This window comes from Aptenodytes forsteri, unplaced genomic scaffold (assembly GCF_000699145.1).
Source record: "Aptenodytes forsteri isolate BGI_AS27 unplaced genomic scaffold, ASM69914v1 Scaffold84, whole genome shotgun sequence".
Lineage (NCBI taxonomy): Eukaryota > Metazoa > Chordata > Aves > Sphenisciformes > Spheniscidae > Aptenodytes > Aptenodytes forsteri.
In genome coordinates, this window is record NW_008795492.1 from 4,327,680 (window position 1) to 4,346,042 (window position 18,363).

Below are 18,363 nucleotides of genomic sequence, written 5' to 3' on the forward strand. Positions count from 1 at the left end.
CGCGGCTCCCCCGGTCCCTCCCCGCTGACGGGCTCCCTGCCGCAGGCGCTGGTGGACGACACCGAGGATGTGTCCCTCGACTTCGGGAGCGAGGAGGAGCTGGCGCTGCGGAAAGCAAAGATCAGGTAACGGCGCGGGGAGCGGAGCGGGCACGGCCCCGGCGCGGAGGCCTCAGCGTCGCGGCGCCCGCCTGAGGCAGCCCCTGCTGCTCCAGCTGGGCTGAGGCACTGAAATACAAGAAACTCCGCTTAAACACTTAATTCCCATCTTTCACAGGGAGGGCGGTCAAGCGCTGGAACAGGCTGCCCGGGGAGGCTGGGGAGCCTCTGTCCAGGAGGTGCTCCGTGCTGGGCAGCCAGCTCCGGCTGCCCGGGCCAGAGCAGGTGAGGCCCGCGGCCCTGCCAGCCGCACCGCTGCTGCTGCGAGCCCGACTGCTCGGCAGGCTCAGTGTCATCCTGCCATTGGAAACAGAAATTTTACATACCCAAAGCCAACATAATCACAAAAAATTCCAACCCAACCAAACAGTATTTTGGTTAGAGCTGGAGAAGTGGAGAGAGCTCTCATCTTCAGCAAAACAAGTTGTGCAGTGGAGTGCTCTGGTGTTGCATTGCACACCCAGCTGAAGGGAAACAGCAAGTTATTTGCAATAAAACTGTCATGTTTTCCTACCATGGGATGTGATGTTATGTGGAATATAGTACATCTTACCCTTGTAGCTGTTACCTAAGAAAACCCAACCCATTGATCCATCTCATCTATCAGGTTAAGCAGTCTACCGTTACGTTACCAGAGGTGTCACTCTGCAGCTCTGTCCTCACCGAGGTCCCAGGCAACAGAGCTGTTGTTCCATCTGGCTTTTGAAGAATCTCCAGTCAAAGACTGTCAAGGGAAAAGTTTTATGTCAAAATGAATTATACATATGCATGCAGTCATCAACAATAATATATATAATCAGCTTTGATTTATATTGCTTTCTTCCCTTTCACCTTGCCCAAGTTTAGTCTGGTCCATTACAAAGTTATATTTCTTGTAGGCATAAACAAAGAAAAGTAAGAGATGTTAAGCCTAACACAAACGTTATCTGAGATGTGCAAACAAGCAATCACATAGCTTTATAACACAATTACTCTCTTTTACTAGTGTTTGGTGAAGCATTTCTGCCCTTCCAGCGCGTTGAACTTTGCAACTACATGATGAGTCAGCCATGACACAAGATTAACATTGCCAGAGCTGCTTTGGTTCTGTGTCTTAGCAGCAGCACATTTCAAATGAAGGTTTATATTTTGGTACAGTCTTGGAGAACATGGCCTAAATGATTAAACTAAACTGGGAAATACAGCATAGGACTGTGTCTTGAGCACGCAAGCCACACATTCAGTCTATGGGACCAGACTAGAGTTAGCGTAAAGTGAAGCCACCCTGAAATGTTTGTAGGAGGTCCACAGCACCAGTTACTTTACTCTAGCGATCTGTTCCTACTGGTTCATGCTACCTGATAACATAGACAGGCAAAGTATCAGTAAACCATACTATTAATTGATCCACTTTGTGTAGATACTTATTTCATTAGAGACTGTTCTTCTTTCTTGCCCTCATTCTGACAATACTAAAAGATAATCTCATACTGAAAAATCTTCTGCTATAGAATACAGAAATGAAACTCCTTACATTGTTCACACAGAAGTTGTTTTTATTTTTCTGAAGAATATTGTGCAAACAAGCCTGGAACACACCCATGTGCTGCAAAATTTGTCGTATTAGAGAGCATAACAACATGTCCTAATCATCTGTCTTTAACTTTATCCCAATCTCATATATCTTTAACTTGGTTAGAATTTGCATAAGCTATGACAAATTGTGCTTTTGTGATTCTCCAAGGTATATGCAATTGCTCCTTAAAAGCAAAAGGTATGCGGATAGTGATTTAGTTAGTGGCTACTTTCATAAGAAGGCTAGGAAAAGAGGTAACTTACACCACGTTTGCAGTTCATTGCAGTATCAGAACATTTGATCTGGAACAGGTAGGAGCATATGATTGCTTCTTTTTCAAATCAGCCAGGTAACACAAGGTGATCAAGCCAAAGAGCCTGTTTGTTCAAAATTTGCCTAGATACGTTTGAAGTACCAGAGATATAAAAAGCAGCACGTAGACTGCTGCCATGGCACTTCTGAGCAGGTACTGGGAATGATTCTCCTGTGGTTCAGTGGTATACCTTAGGGTTGGCCCAATTTGATTCCTTAATATGGGGTGCAACTAAATTCATAACAGCTCATTCCTATCCTAATAGGCATCGTGCTTGCAAACTGAACGGAGGTTATTGTAACGAGATAAACGGTAATCATTTAGCCTCAAGGCTCCAGTTCTACACTATATGGGTGTTTAGATGCAACAGCGTAACTAAAGGTCCAAGCAAGTGGGTTGCTATGCTTTCAGGAGCAAATGTATGCCAAGCAGAGCCAGTGCAGAGTTTTAGTTACCTTTATCCTTTATTGGATTTGAATGAAAAAAAAAAAAAAAAAAAAAAAAAAAGAAAAAGAAGAAAAGTTATCATGTTTTAAAGCCTATACTGTCTTTCATTAGTACAAGAAATCATGTTAGTTTATACAATGATTTCTTAATGCCATAATATTTCTGGAAATTAGCTTTTAAAAAAATTTTATGAAGTACAATTGATTTCAATATAAATGCATTCACTTAAGAAAAGCTGGTAAGTTTTTTGTTTCAAAAAGGATTAGCTTCAGGTTTTAAAAGACAATTTTATCTATCTGGGATTAGCTCCTTATTAAAAATTCTGTTCGTGTATGATAAGAGCTGTAAGTTTCATCTGATGGCTGTGAATTAAGAAAACACATTTGTTCTGTTAAGTGAGGAAGTGAACAGTTTATCTACTAGATTCCATTAGTTTCAGAATTTTATTTTTTTTTTTTAAAGCATAAATAGGTTGGACATTCTCTGAGATTGAGAGAGTTGTCCAAAGAATGAGGTGCAAGTTTTGATATATCTCCATATTCCTCCCCTAGGACAAGAACCTGCAAGTCCTTGTCTTTGGCTTGGCTAGCCATATCCTTGTGAGAGGACTGATATTCCATAGTGGCAATGAAGTGTTTAGCGCTGTAATAAACGTGAGCCTCTTGCTCATGTACTGTTTTTTTAGTAGGCACCCTTCAAAGTTTGATATTGGAACAGAGTCAGCATCCAAACAGTAGTTCATCATCTGACTTCCAAAATGAAACACTACTTCTCCAAAGTTACTTTCACATTTGAAGCACTGATATAGTTGTAAAGGCTCGGTCTACCCCGATGCGCTTTAGGGTTGTGATCTATGAATAGCTTGTATTGACACAAGATACCACTTATGCAATGAGGTCTTACATCTTCTTGAATGAGATCAAGGCTTGAAGTAGCAAGACACTATGTTTTTGACAGTTCACAATATTCCCTCCGCTCCACCAACCCACCCACCCGTCTGCTTATGACAGAAAAGCTCCTTTCACTTAATGTCACGTGTTTAGTTTTAAGTCAGAAGCAGCTTTTGGAAAGTTTGAGGTTAGCATGGGCATGATCAGGAGTAAATATAAGCTACAGCTGTGCATCGTTCTTGCTTCTCCAGTCATGTGTGTAGTACTACAAGAACAATATTGCCATTATAGAATAGATAATTACTAGAACAGTTGAACAGCTATAGAATTATAATATTACAATAAAGATATAAATGTAGTAACTATTATAATTTAAATCAAATTATAATTTAAATTTATAATAAATAATAATTGTGTATATGTTATATGTATAATTTTATTATACACAATAATAGAATAACAAATTTGATAGTTGAATAGTTAATTATGACCTAGGCCATACTACTGTTAATTGTTTACAGAGGTAGAGGAGCTTAATGAGACAATCACTCACTTAAACCCCGTCTTATTCAGAAAAGAAGTTTTATTCACTCAGCTTCAAGGGAAGAAGTTACTTAAATGCAATAGCCTCTAGTTAATTGTCACTTTAAACTAATTAACACAAACACAACTGTACAGAATAAGTTTTTGTGCTTGTCATATTACACTGAAAGTTGTACTGCGCTTGTTATAGCATTCTCCAAACCCCTTGTCTTACTGTACAGGCCGATATTCCATGCTGTATAGTTACTTCTTCCACTGAAATTCCCCTTTATTTTGTTACGGACAAAATTTTGTTTGATGAGCAAAGCACAAATATGTAGTGAAATTAATGAACATTCATTCATAAGAACTGAGAGATTCCCAGATCGTACTCCCTCTGTAAAAGGAAGTGTTTGGTTTCAGACATAACATATGAAGGTTCATTTTGTCTGATACCCAACAGCTATATTATTTTTACTTTAAATTTTTTAGTCTCAGAGTTTCTGTTCTTGTTTTCAAAACAGTTCTGAAAGGCATAAGATCTGTCTCAATTCTTTTGTGCTTTGCAATGCTGATTTATTTCATGAAACGATGAGGATTTTAGGGTACAGTGTTGAACAACCACTAAATTCCTTCATGCAGTACCAGAGAAACTGGTGAAAGACTCTAGATTTTGTTCTATCTCTGAGAAAGTTTTGACATGAACAACACATTCCATCTTTCAGCTTGAGATTGAAGGTTGGCTATTGGAAATACTATTGCTTTGATAATTAAGATATACATCAACATATGAAATAATAGCAGCTACAAACCAAAATACCATTATAGACTAGAAATAGTTGTGTTATACTACATTGTTAGCAAATACTGTAACGTTCCTTCTTGTCCCATAACTTCATAAGTGCTCTGTGTTTTTTTTTTTTTCCAGGCACCCACTGGCCACCTTTTTCCACCTGTTTTTCCGAGTGAGTGCTATTATTACCTACTTGTTCTGTGACTGGTTCAGCAACAGCTTTGTTGCCTGTTTTGTCACTATTCTCCTCCTTCTATCCTTTGACTTCTGGTCAGTTAAGGTAAGATGACCCTGAATGGTAATTACCTTTGAAAGTATTTTGTGTGCCGTTAAATAAAACAAGAAAGGAAATATGTATACTGACAAAAAGTGACAAAAACATTGTGATCTGTTGACATATTAAATGTCTAGCCATTTTCATTAAGACATTTACATATCTTAGTTACTGTTTATCACCATGTTCTCTATGCCTAATGGGAGCTACTAATATAGTGAGAAAATTGCTTTTTCATAGGTAGATTTGTTTGTATGCTTTTCCCCTTAAAAAAAAAAAAAAAGAAATAAAGTAATACTGGCTTTCAGTAATGGATGCCAAAGGGTGTCCAAAGCTGTAATACTGTGCCCAGACCCAGCACGCAGGAGCTGCAGAAGGCTCCTGGGAGCTCAGCTATGGCACCGGTGCCCTAATCACATACAGGCAGGTGGGTCAGGCCAGCCCAGAAGCCCAGGGGCTCCACATGTGGAACAAGGCTTTTGTTTTGTAGAAGTGAAGCATTGATGCATCTCCAGTATACTGAAAACTCCTACTATTCATCCAGGTGCAGAAATATTTTCTTAATTTGTTTGCTTGATTCCATGCAGCTTACTTGCTTGTAATTAATCTTCCATTTCTTCAGTGTGTTTTTGTTCGCAGTTCTCTCTTACCGAGGAAATTTGTTTATTGGGGGCTTCAACTAACTGACTTAGAAAAGATACATACTATAATTTCTTGCCTAAACCAATGTTATTGTGCTAATTATCATATTAGAAGAGGAGAACAGGCCTCTAAATTTGTGGTAACTCATCCATCCTTAATGACTGTTGTGCTCAAGCTGGCACAGATTTTAGAACTAATTTTAATATTTGATAAAAGAATATGATTTTCAGACATGCTTGTTTTGGGTTTGTTTTTTTTTTTAATGTTAGTCTGACAAGTGAATTATGCAACTGATTAATGCAAATAATTGTGTCTGTCACTAGAACGTGACAGGAAGACTCTTGGTTGGTTTGCGTTGGTGGAACCAGATTGATGAAGATGGAAAAAGCCACTGGGTGTTTGAAGCAAAAAGGGTAAGTATGTTAATAAAAGTTGGCACAGGACAAACAGAATCCATAGGAAATCTTGTAAAGCTGATACTAAGTCAAATAAAGTAACAAATAGAGCACCTTTGTAACCGTTACATTATCTTCTATAGAAGCTGGATAAAAAGTAAGTATTCAGTTGCAAGAACACCAGATTGTCACATCCTCTAGAAGCATTCAGAACAGAACTGGTCTCACAACATTGTCATCGTATGCATCAGCAGAATAAATATCCATAGCATGATACTAGCGGTATGAAGCATTTCTGGTAGTTCTATTTTATTTTCTAGTGAGAACATCTTGTAATAAACATATCTTCCCATAGTTAATCCCAATGCAGAGTCCTCCTCAGGAAGGATCTATGTTGAAAGCAATGCTGAATAGTTCCAATTCAGTATTTTAAAAAGAATGTTTTAGAATCATAGAATGGTTTGGGTTGGAAGGGACCTTAAAGATCATCTAGTTCCAACCCCCCTGCCATGGGCAGGGACACCTTCCACTAGACCAGGTTGCTCAAAGGCCCATCCAACCTGGCCTTGAACACTTCCAGGAGGGGGCATCCACAACTTCTCTGGGCAACCTGTTCCAGTGCCTCACCACCCTCACAGTGAACAATTTCTTCCTTATATCTAATCTAAATCTACCCTCTTTCAGTTTAAAGCCATTACCCCTTGTCCTATCGCTACATGTCCTCGTAAAAAGTCCCTCTCCAGCTTTCTTGCAGGCCCCCTTAAGGTACTGGAAGGCTGCTAGAAGGTCTCCCCAGAGCCTTCTCTTCCCCCAGGCTGAACAACCCCAACTCTCAGCCTGTCTTCACAGGAGAGGTGCTCCAACACTGGTCATCTCCGTGGCCCTCCTCTAGAACCATGCTCATGGAGTATGGTGGGGAAGAGAACCTGGATCACAGAGCATTCTGATACTGCTAGTGCTCCCCCAAACACCCTGAGCAAAAAAGCTATAAAACGGCCCTTGGCATTGCTGCCAGAGTCAAGACTGCAGGTTTTTGCTTTCACTTGCTAACATTCTCTCCACAGCCCCATTCAGGCAAGAGCCTGGCAGAATGCTGCTTCAAGTGCTACTCATTAGGACATTCCTTTCAAGCAAATCCAGCTGTGCACGCAGCCTGGGTACTGAGCCAAGTGTAAAATACTCTGAGTGCACGGGTCTGGAGTGCCCTCTAGCAGCCCTGCGGCCGTTTGCGATGAGAACGCAGCCAAGCAGGAGCGCAACTGGCAGAGTAGGGCTGCACACCGTTAAGAGGATGACAGATGTTAACGTTCTTCCTGTAGTCTAAGTGAAACCTAAAGAGAGAATATAGGCAAGCCTGCACGAAATCAAATAAACTAGAAGACCTTCAGAGTTTCTTAGTTCCATCAAGTCAAGACAGTAAGCAAGAGCTTTCTTAGCACTTAAAAGCAATGGCATCCATAAAATGACCTCCTGACCTCAAAGTTGCTGTGAAATGAGCAAGCCTAGTTCACCTGTTACAGTTTGTTAATTCCAGCCTAGAAGTACAAAGTTGACTCATCTGTGTGGGCTAAAGCCTTCCAAAAGTTCTGGCAAATGGTAGCTTGATTAATGTGAAACTCACAGTACCACAAGAAAGAACATGTAATTAGAGTGGATTGTATTTTTGTCATGGCTTATCCATGAGAAACACTTTGTTATGGCAAGGTCCTGGAATACATGCGACTCTCTTACTTTCCAGAGTCAGGTGCTCCCTGCCTCCTTTGCCAGTCCTCTGGCAACTTTTTAAGATCTCTTCCTTTATGGGTGAATTTGCTTAGAAATATTCCAAGTCACTTACCAACAATAAGCAGCAAATTCCTGGTGTACTGCTGATGCAACAGAGCTTCGCCCTTGAAATCCTATCTTCTGCCGAGGTTTACTGGAAGAAAAGTAATTCTTACACTTACATTCCAAACATCACAACTCTCTTCTCCTTTCCTTGGGATGACTGCAGCCTTTTGTAATCTTGCTCATCAAGTTAACCAGGTCTTTTAGGTGCAGTGTTCTCAGGTGTATTGACTTTTTTTCTCCTAAATAGTTAGTGCGAATGCAATGTCACTGCTGGGTAATTTGTCAGTAATTTGGGATACAGGTGATTAAACCCTGTTATTGACTCAGAACATCTGTCTTTTTCTGTAACTATGAAGGCATAGAACATTATTCTCTGGACCTCTGCAAGATCACTGGTTTAGAAGGTACATGAAAAAATTAAAGACAGCTTGTAATTATTGCATCTTGTAGGGTTTTCTTAGGCAAGATAGAGTAACTTAACTGTATTTACAAGTTGGATGCCATTGTCTGCCTCATGATGGATGGACAGACGAGTCTTATTTTTACATGGAGAATTCAAGATACTGCAAATGAACTTAAAGGCTTTTCAGTTTTCAGAGTGGAAGAGCCCACAGGGTTTTCTTTTCGACTTGTGAAGCTTGTATTTCAGAAGCTAGCACTAGTGGTGGTTGAGTGGTCTGAGGTTTGGAGTGAGATTTTGAATTCTGGTCTCCTAGGAAAGATCAGAACCTTCTGAACAATTCTCTTTCTTTAGTTTCTTTTAAGTGTTGGGAGTTAACAATGAGCCTTTCAGTGTAGATAGAGACACATGAGTTGTGCTGCCCTGAGGAAATCTCCAACCAGGGCTTTTTGCAGCCTGCTTTGAGGTTTTTTGCTCTCCCTGAAGAACACAAATAGAGCACCGTGAATAATGATGCCTCTTTCAGGGAGATGCCAGCAGTTGCTACAGTGTCCAGCACTAGTATTACAGAACAGGCATTTTTGAAGCCACAGTTCTTAATTTATGGAATATCAGTGGACTTCATAAACAAAATTGAAGTATTAGTTTACATAATAGAAAACTAAGCTTCACGCAAGATTTAAATTAAGCTAAGATACCGCATGTTTTTAGGAAAATGTATGGAAATGGGCACTGTTGTGAGAATTCCATTGCCTGAACTGGAACCAACTGATAAATCCTATGGGGGATCTTTAAAGTTTGCTTGTTAGCACTTGCAACAGCTCACTGCAATTTCCACATTAGATACTATAGCTTTTCTGATTCTGGACTGATTTTTTTGCCCATACTTTTGATTTGTGAACAGGGCGCATGTCACGAATCTACACTACCGACAGTGAAGTACTCACACTGAAGTTCTGCTTGTAACACTGTCTTCTGTTTCACGCTTCTCTAAGGCCTTGGTAAAGTTTGAATCTAATTTCAAAGTTAACAGTATTTCTGAACTTCAAAAGCAATTATCAGCGTAACAGAACTTTGACTTTAAAGTACTACTAATCTGTAGTGTTAGTGGGAGCTGTCATTGACAAAAAGAATAACTATCTCATTTAAATGTGAACAGAGACCAGAACATTTTGAAAAGAAAATGCTGTCATGTACAGTAGGGCAGCAGGCAGAAAACTACTTCTCTTCTTATTCAATCTTCCTTCCATGCAAAAAAGTGAAATTTAGGTAAAGAAGTAATTTTGTCCGTTGCTCTTCCTCTGCTGATCTGTTATTTATTGAGGATTTTGTCTTTGTGACTATTAGTTTCAATAATTTTCCTTCTAGGTGCCTACAATAGCTGCCTCAACTGAAGCTGAAGCTCGAATCTTTTGGCTTGGTCTCATTATCTGTCCAGTTATTTGGACAGTGTTTTTCTTTAGCACCTTGTTCTCCTTGAAGCTGAAATGGCTGGTAAGTCTGGGGGTACTGAAAGACCTATGGCTGACAGACAGTGTTAGTAGAGGGAAAACCCAGATCTGTTAGTTTTGCAACAGTCTTTGAACCAAATCTTCCAACAGGACAAAAATTCCACTAACAGTTTCAACAAATCAGAGGAGTTTCCGGCAGTCAAGCCCTGCGCTCTGGAACGGATTAGTACTTTTCAGCCCCACTTCTACTAGGTTATCGGACTTGACTATGTCAAGTCCTTCATCTAACTTGAGAACCTTAAGTGGTTGGCAAAATTATGGACTTCTTTTTAACTGTAGCAACATACTTTTCCCCAACTTATTTCATTCAAAGGGAACTAATAGGAGAGGACAAAAAATGAACCAGTGATGCTGGTTTTCAGGTTTTCACATATCCTTGGGACTTGAATGTTACTTTCTCTTAAAAGCAAGGATTTTAGATCTCTGCTACCATTCCCTTTTGAAAGAACCAGTATCATAGTGCTTAAAACCTTGATAAATTGAGCTGTAAGTATGTATTTTATAATTACTGTATTTATAAGCCATCTACTCTACAAAAAAAACCCACCACACATTTTTCTAAATACAAGAGGAAATTTACCCCATATATTGCATTATGTTGAGATATTTTTGTCTATGAAATCTTCATGTTTTCCCCTGTAAACATTAGGTGCTTCGATAATCACCATAGAAAACATTTTGTGAAGCTCTAGCCACGCTAAGTACAATTTCTTAATTCAGTTTGAAAAGATAAAATTGTCTTGGACGTGTGCAGCTACATAACCAGCCAAGATTACATTTTATTATTAAATGAAACGGGAAATTCAGCTGTGGGTATGAATCAATTGCAAGTCATCAACTACTTTCTAGAGCCCAAAACGGCATAGCTAAACAGGCCATAGTTAAAATTAAACCAGCAGTCTTTCTCCACGGCTCCACCTTTATTTCTGAAAACCAGAGATCGTTTGCTGAACTAAGAGCTGGTTGGAGAAGGAACCCTAACTAGCACTGGAGGCAGGTTCCTCAGGTGCTTGTAAAAGGTGAGTTACACAAATGAAAATACGATAGCTTCCAGGAAACTCTTTCTGAGGCTAAGAAAAACATTTTTTGTAAGTGATTTCATTAGTCAATCAGATGGGTTCTGCCTGCTGTGAAGCCTATATTACCACAAAAAGATCTAATTATTTTCACTGCCTGTTAATGCTAGATATCGATTCATGTCTATCGATGCTCTGTGTAAATCTGTAAGTTACAGGATCTTATTTGTATATAATAAGGCATTTGTCAATCATACAAGCCAGCAGGTTTGCTATGTATCCGGATGCGAAACTATTAGATACAAATCAGGCTTAAAAAAAGTGAAATGATTCTAGAATCAGTTGAATAAGTCCTTTTTTGAATACGTGCTTTTAGGAAAGTAACGAAATCTCTCAAGATACAGAATGACAAAAAAAAATTTCTATCTGTTCTGATAAAAGGAGAGGCATTTTGTAGAAAGGAACTATAGTGTCTAGGTTTGACATGATTGGATGTCTTTGAGGTCATTTATTATCGGAAGGAATATCCCCCTTTTATAGCAGGTATGTATATCTAAATAGTATGTATACATACATACACTCACACGTGTGTGTGTATATATTCTACACATACAGTCTCAATACAGCAGTGTATTTGTCCCAGCTGAACTTGTGTTTGTCCGCAGGCTCTTGTGATAGCTGGGATCTCCCTTCAGACTGCTAATTTATATGGCTACATCCACTGCAAATTAGGGGGACAAAAAAGCATCAGCAGAGTAACTTCAAGGTTTTTTGTCACAGCAGATGTTCCCAAGAGTAAGTACGGAGTTGGTCTGTCAGCTACAGCCCATGAAGTGTCACACACTGACCTGCCTCATGCTGTTGGTTTTGGCTCTTCCCAGGTCTTAGCTCCTAAAGTAACTCCTGGCAGGGCTATCTTGCTTCTCCAATAAGCCTCTCTTGTGGAACTCGCTCGGAGGGGCCGAGCCCCATGTCACTTCGCTCTGTTCAGAAGCCTGCTGAAGCTTCACAACTGAGCTGCTTCCAAGCCCCACGAAGAATGTCCTCTAAGTTAAATCCTTGGAGGGATGCCTTCTGAGGTATTACAAAGCCTCTGCCTAGGCACAGCTGGGAGAGCTATCTTCAACCCGCAGGCTTCCACCAGGCTCTTCCCTGCTTTTGGTAAGAGTCCTACGTTCTCGGTTATGCTAACAGCCACGCTTCCTGTGTTCATTCTACAGGACAGACAAGGAGAATTTCAGAAGACCGCATTGAAGAACACGGGAAGACAGGCACTAGATAAGCAAATGAGGAAGAACTAACAAGGATGAGCAGTAAAAATATGCATTTATGAAAGCCGTTCTCCATATGAAGATATTTAAGTAAAGCTCTTCTAGAATTATGCCTGCATGAAATAATAAGGATTTTGTCATTTGTGTTTGAGTCTTTAGATTCTGACAGGTTTAGAGCCTTTGTTACTTACTTAGAAGTTTCATCAAAAAGTGGTTTGTATAGGCAGAAAAAACAATGCTTATGGTTTATACAGAGCACGCTCCTTTAAGAAAAAAAAAAATCTGTCAACTAACCTGAAACTGTTGGATTATCTTAACCAAGAACGAGAATGTAATCAAAAGAAGATGCTCGTTTGTTCAATTTTGCAACTACAATAAACAAAGTCAAACTGCCTTTCCCTCTTGTACACAATACTGATTTCTCAAAGCTTTGATTCCTCAGTAAAAAGAGGAATTACAGTCACAAAGGGCTTCTTAGTTATTAAAGATACTGAACGTTTATTTTAGTGTTCAGGCTCAGGGTCGAGTAGAAGAAAGAACAAGTCACATAGCATGTCCACACTGTACTTGTGTGAAGCAGCCAGTTACGCGTGAATAGTTAAAATATGTTAATCTTATTCTGATACCTGTAATAAAATACTGTACTGGTACTATAATTAACTTGCCTGAACTCTAGTAGGTTTTTATTTCAAAACTGATGCCAATTATAAAGAAAGGAGACAATACTACACTAAATTTCACTCTAAATATAGATCTTTTCCACTGAAAGATACTGAAATGATGTTATTCAGTAAGAAAGAGAGCGGGCATTGCACTTCATCCTAGCGCAGAAGGCGGGCCAGAGCCTGCTACGGGTGCATAGTAGATACATTAGACACAGCGCCCCAATGTCCACGAAGCATATTTTATATTCAGCTTTCTAAAGAACATCTTGTATACGCACGTCTTCAAACGCCAACTTCATATTCAGGTTATTAGTACTATGACACTGGATGCAGATGATCCTACGTAACAGAGATGAAGACTCGGTTTTATAGCTTTCTAGCAAGCTTTGAGACCACCGGTGAACTACAAGAATCTCAAACTATGGAAAAAACCAAAGGCGAGAACATTTATATTAAGAATTTATTTGCAATATACAAAAAGAATACATTCCTTCTATTAAATCAAGGCATAAGTTACTTTTCTATAATTAAACATGAACTACATTTTTATTCCATTCATACATTAGATGATCTTTTCTTCTTGAAAATGGTGTTGATCACAGTATTCCTGAATTCCTGCAAAGACAGGGAAGAAGTAATAGAAGTAACATTTCAGTTGCACATCAGGAGTTTGTTATTGCTGCATCACTCTGTCCCCCTTGGTGCAAGTATCACAAGTCGGGCCTTTATCACAGTGCAAATGGCTTCAGGAATCTCCCAGCTGTTTGTATTTTTAAACTGCACATCACCAGCTCTTTAGGTAGTTTTTGTATGGGTTTTTTTGTGCAATTACAATGAGAAGTGGAGACAGTAATTAGCCAGCTGTATCCTATCAGCTACGGCGAGCACCCCTCAACAGGCCTGCTGGAGAATCTTAGAACTTTTCTGTGAGAGCAAGTACACACTCCTCTCTTCTGAAAATTAATGACTGAAGCCAAACACTGAAACCAGTTACCAAATACAATTTCGTTATCGCTTTAAAAGCCTGTCGCAACTGATGCCCAGAAGTGAACTCAGTATTTGCATGTTACCTTCATAATCGCCATGCACATCTACGATTTTTATTATTTGTGGCAGAATAACGTAATTCTGTTTAGCACGTTTATATATTGCAGAAGTGCTCAGAACCGAGAGGATTCATTTGCACGGTGATTTTCAGACTTACTTTGAATGATATTCCTGTAAGATGATGTAGCTGGAGACTCAGGTGCTTCAGACAAGAAAGACTGGCCTTTGTCACAACTTTTTCCTTGAAGGACAGGGAAAAATATGAAAGGAAAGCAAGGGGAAAAGAGGAACTTTTCTTTACTTTACCCTTTATCCCGCTACCAGTTATACCCCTCCAAAGAGCCATTTGCATCTGTTCCTTTTAAGAAGTCCTTATGTCAGTAATAGAACTACAACTACAGCTTACGGTTTTACAAAGGAATACCACTAGCAGAAACCTTCCGTCATTATTTTGGAAGTACTGACCTGTTCCTTGATGTCATTAAATCAAGTATTAATTGCTAATCGCTAGTGGGCAAGGAACCAAGCCATCTCCCTCTCCACAACAGAATCTGGCTGGTGCCACTCACAGTGAAGTTAAAGCACTAGTTTTAATGCTTAATGTCTGCAAGATACTATTCTTCATAGTGGTTACGATTTTATTTGGTCTGCACTTCCAGGTGATTACACCAAAGAGAAAGACATGCTGTACTTCAATATGATTATACAGCTGAAAAGATGCATAATCTAATCTTAATCAAGATTAAGTTTCGGGCTAAGGAAATTATCCTAGCACTTTCCTCTTTTCACACCATGCTATGTCGCAGTTCCAGTAACTTTTGATTCAAAAAATGTTCTACCTAAAAGTGGGTATTTACCTAAGAGACAAAATGTTTAATATTCTAATTTACCAGTGTCCAAGTCAGGGTTTCCAGCAATAACAACAGTACAGGAGGAAAAACTTGTTTTCAACGCAGTGCAATACAGTAACTTTACCTATTTGAGGATCTAGAGGCACTTTACCCAGGAAGGGAACATTTAGGTTCTGGCACATCTTCTCTGCACCTCCAGTAGTCGGGGGAAAGATCTGAGATTCATTCTGGGACAATGTGAAAATTAGAGTTAAAATATTGCAATTCGGAGAGCGAGGTGTTTTCGGAGCAATGTTTTATATACAAACAACGTCAAGATAAAAAATGCTGTAAAATACAGCTAGCCTCACCTTGCACTTAGGACATACAAAGCCACTCATATTTTCCACAACCCCAATGATCGGCAGTTTGACTTTATGGCAGAAGTTGATCTCCTTCCGAACATCCTGAAGCGATACTTCCTATAAATATGAGGGCACACTGCTATTTTGGCGGTAATGTTTTGATGCTGAACCCATTAAGTTACATCCTTAGAGCTATTTTAAAGACAGTTCATAATCAATTATTACTGCTCTCTTTGTATTTTGAAGAATGTAAACCTGTGTTATGTGCTCTAGCAACAATTCTGTGTGTAGCAACAGAACAGGTACAATGGTTCTAGCCTACTGAATGTGGTTCTGTTTTGAAATTTGACTTGACTCTAGATTCAGCCATATTTATGTTTTATCTCATATCTTTAGTTCTTTAAATGTAACATTTAAATCTTTTTCACATTTTCAGTTTGCAGAAAGACCCCTGGCATTCTCAAGAGAGCAGGCAAGGACAAGAACCATCAGGCTTACGCTTGTTCTCTCTTTTCAAATTAGATTTCAAACAGCTTATCATGCTCTCAGACTTTTTGCATATATGCCTGACCTCATTCAGTTCTTCCATTCCCTTCTCCTTCCCTCACCACCTATATGATATCGCCCTCAGCATTTCACGTCCTTTACATTTTATTCTTTCAGCTGTTGTGGAAATACCAGGTGTCTCTGGCTAGTTTTATCTCCCGTTCCTTTCCAAACCAGGCTTTAAAACCTACGTTTGTATTTGACGTATTCTGAGTTTCAGCTCTCCAGGGCCTGATTTTTCTTTTAAAAACGCACATCTCCAAGTTGCCTACTGGAGGCAACAGGCTACTTCACGTGGTGTCAAACAGTGCACATCTTATCACCTAAAAACTAAACTTCCTACCGACTTCTGAACATTAAGCCGTTGGCAAGTGAATTACAAATTGGCAGTGATGTGAACTCTAATCTCGAAGAAGGAAGTGAAATACTGCGCTTCCCTTCACCACACAGATCATGACGGCTTTTGATTGTGAACTGCTCAGTGGTTTAGTGACCCACTCAGATCCCCTACTCCACCAGGACACCCACCTAACTCATAAACCAGCCAGCTGCAGGCACAAAACAAGAAAGTCAACTCCCTCAGATTCTGGCCCATCATTTCTTTGAAGTGAAATAGAGACTCTAACACAAGGATTGGCTTTAACGGCCGCGATGCTTCTATCAATGGAGATTAAGTTCTCATACCTGAGGGGTAGTGATTATAACAGCACCATCTATGTGCGCTGCACTGAGGTACTGCACGATAGATAAGTGTTCATCTGATGTTCCTGGAGGCGTATCTACAATCAGGTAGTCGATTTCACCCCAGTCCACGTCACGAAGAAATTGTTTGATCAACCCTGAAAGAAAGGATAAGAATGTGGACGAGAGAAAAAAATATCTCCCTATATTTCAAATTTGAGGGTCTACTTCAAATTTTATAGTCTAGCTGTACAGATTCTTCTGACTTATCAACTTAAGTACAGAAATGCTTATTTTGCCAAGGCTTTTAAAAAAACCCCAACCCAATACAGCATTTAACCTTCTAACTTCATCAAATGGATATGTTCAGCTAAAGAAAATGAGTAACCAGTCACTCATTTTTTCCCTATAGCTTACTATACTATATTTACATTATTAAACAAGCTCGTGATACTAAATCTTTCAAGTACATAAATTGTTGTTGAAAACACTTGATACATACCATTTTTTTTCGGTCCTCTCCAGATGACAGCATCATCAGGACTACTAAGCAAGAACCCCACAGACATGACACCTAAGTTTTCTTCAACATACTAAAAAAGAAGTAGAGAAACTCAGTAGAGCATATGGAACAGTAAAGAAAGAGTAGAGAAACCAACTCTAAACCCAGGTTTTACAGAAAAAGCAGTCTGGACGTGGGGGGAAGACATTAAGAAAATAAAGGCAGAGAACCTTACGCTTCTCTTTTACCAAAGGGCATCGAAAACTGCAATTTTGGTGCAACGCTCACCAGCTACATTCACAGACTGAAAAAAATCTAGTTGCCGTTAAGATTTACAGTGGTTTATGGAATCACTGTAGACAGCGTAAGGATAAAAGCAGCTTTCCCTCTTAGCACCAAGCTGTCTTTTTAACAGCGTACACACTAAAGGTCATCTTTAGACAACCAACACGCCTGCAAAACTTTCCCTGCGTTTTCTAAAGATTAATGAGGTTTCTCCTGGGTGTCAGTTACTCTTTGTCTGTCACGGAAAAGGTGTCATACTGTACAGCTGCATGATAACCAAAACCAATGAAATCAAGTAACATATTTATTGCCCGTAGTACAGTAGGAAAGCTGGTAAACAAGAGATACTTAAAATAACGAACCTATTTTAGAAACGTAGTATTATTATGATGAACAAAACAAATTTAACACTCCGATCTATACAGCCTATATCCAGATTCTACAGGCTCTGGATATTGACGTCATTAGAAAAGGAATTAACAGAAGTACCCTCTGCCCCTCCCTCACTGGTTTTTCACCTTATAAGACAGAGCCTAACCCGAACAAACCCAACAAACTTTCTGAAACAGCTGCACCAACTTACCACCGGAGACCATCCAGATCCACTCTGGTGAACCTGAAAATTGACGTGATACATAAAGTTACATTAGAAATAAATACAGACGTTACATAAAACGTGAACGTAAAGAAGTGTTTTATGGGTAGATATCCTGCCTATAGTACGATACCGCTTTACTGGAGCAGCTGAGTCAAAAACTGCGGGAGGGCCAGATCCCCATTAATAAGTGAATGATAACTGTTCAACCCTTTTGCAAGAAATTTACCCATGACTTTATGTATTTATATGAAGTATTCTAGGGCGGATAAAGAGCATCATGCTAACATTACTTAAGTTTTAAGTAGTCGCGAATACGTGGCTGATATGCAGCAAACGTTGGTTTGCAGAACTGCTCATCCTGAAAGCAGACAACTCTTTTACAGACTAAATTACGCTGAACTTCTCCATCTCACCTTCTGTATTTCCCCACCCGCTACCACACACGTTTCGCAGTACGCTGTCCTTTTAGGAGCTTTAAGTCTACAAAACCCTGAAACGTTAATGAAAAATTGAGCAGAAAGCCTTTGAAGAACATGCTCGAGCATTCACTTACCTGTTCTCCTTCCAGACCCATCATTTTAGGGATTGACGGCCCACAGATATCTATGTCCAGCAGAGCAACCTGGAAAACAAACCAACCAACCCACCCCACTGCAAACAAGCTCGCACAGGACTGCTTCCAAAGTCTAACTCACGCAACGAAAACACTAACAATAACACAGGAAGTAATTTCAAACCCTTAACGAGAAGGGGAACACGATCAGCGCAGTCATGCCCCGCCCGGTCATCCCCGGTGTGCCGCGGGGCCGGTGCTCGCCCTGCCAGCT

At 39.7% G+C, this 18,363-nt stretch overlaps 2 protein-coding genes across 2 annotated transcripts in view; one reads left to right on the plus strand and one right to left on the minus strand.

Moving 5' to 3' along the window:
• TVP23A (trans-golgi network vesicle protein 23 homolog A) overlaps positions 1–13,075 on the plus strand; it is a 13,713-nt gene extending 638 nt beyond the window's left edge. Inside the window, exons 2-7 of the mRNA XM_019472663.1 lie at positions 7–125; positions 4,814–4,958; positions 5,918–6,007; positions 9,588–9,713; positions 11,412–11,541; positions 11,967–13,075. Of these exons, the coding sequence (XP_019328208.1) occupies positions 7–125; positions 4,814–4,958; positions 5,918–6,007; positions 9,588–9,713; positions 11,412–11,541; positions 11,967–12,028 (672 nt within the window). The 3' untranslated portion in view covers positions 12,029–13,075. The remainder of the gene's footprint in view (positions 1–6; positions 126–4,813; positions 4,959–5,917; positions 6,008–9,587; positions 9,714–11,411; positions 11,542–11,966) is intronic.
• A 53-nt stretch (positions 13,076–13,128) lies between these two features.
• Positions 13,129–17,575, minus strand: NUBP1 (nucleotide binding protein 1). Its single transcript, XM_019472684.1, has 7 exons — positions 17,522–17,575; positions 16,654–16,744; positions 16,155–16,309; positions 14,931–15,041; positions 14,705–14,807; positions 13,887–13,970; positions 13,129–13,297 (listed from the first exon to the last, which is right to left on the minus strand). The coding sequence occupies exons 1-7, from the start codon at positions 17,573–17,575 to the stop codon at positions 13,245–13,247; spliced, it is 651 nt and encodes a 216-aa protein (XP_019328229.1). The 3' UTR covers positions 13,129–13,244.
• Between the last annotated feature and the right edge of the window lie 788 nt (positions 17,576–18,363).

Excerpts from the sequence above, each read along its gene's own strand:
- NUBP1 (XM_019472684.1), bottom strand. The coding sequence starts at position 17,575 with ATGTATCACGTCAATTTTCAGGTTCACCAGAGTGGATCTGGATGGTCT. Across the intron at positions 13,971-14,704 it reads GCCTCTAGATCCTCAAATAG|GAAAAAGTTGTGACAAAGGC; the intron begins GTAAAGTTACTG and ends CTGTCCTTCAAG. Across the intron at positions 13,298-13,886 it reads TTACAGGAATATCATTCAAA|GAATTCAGGAATACTGTGAT; the intron begins GTAAGTCTGAAA and ends CTGTCTTTGCAG.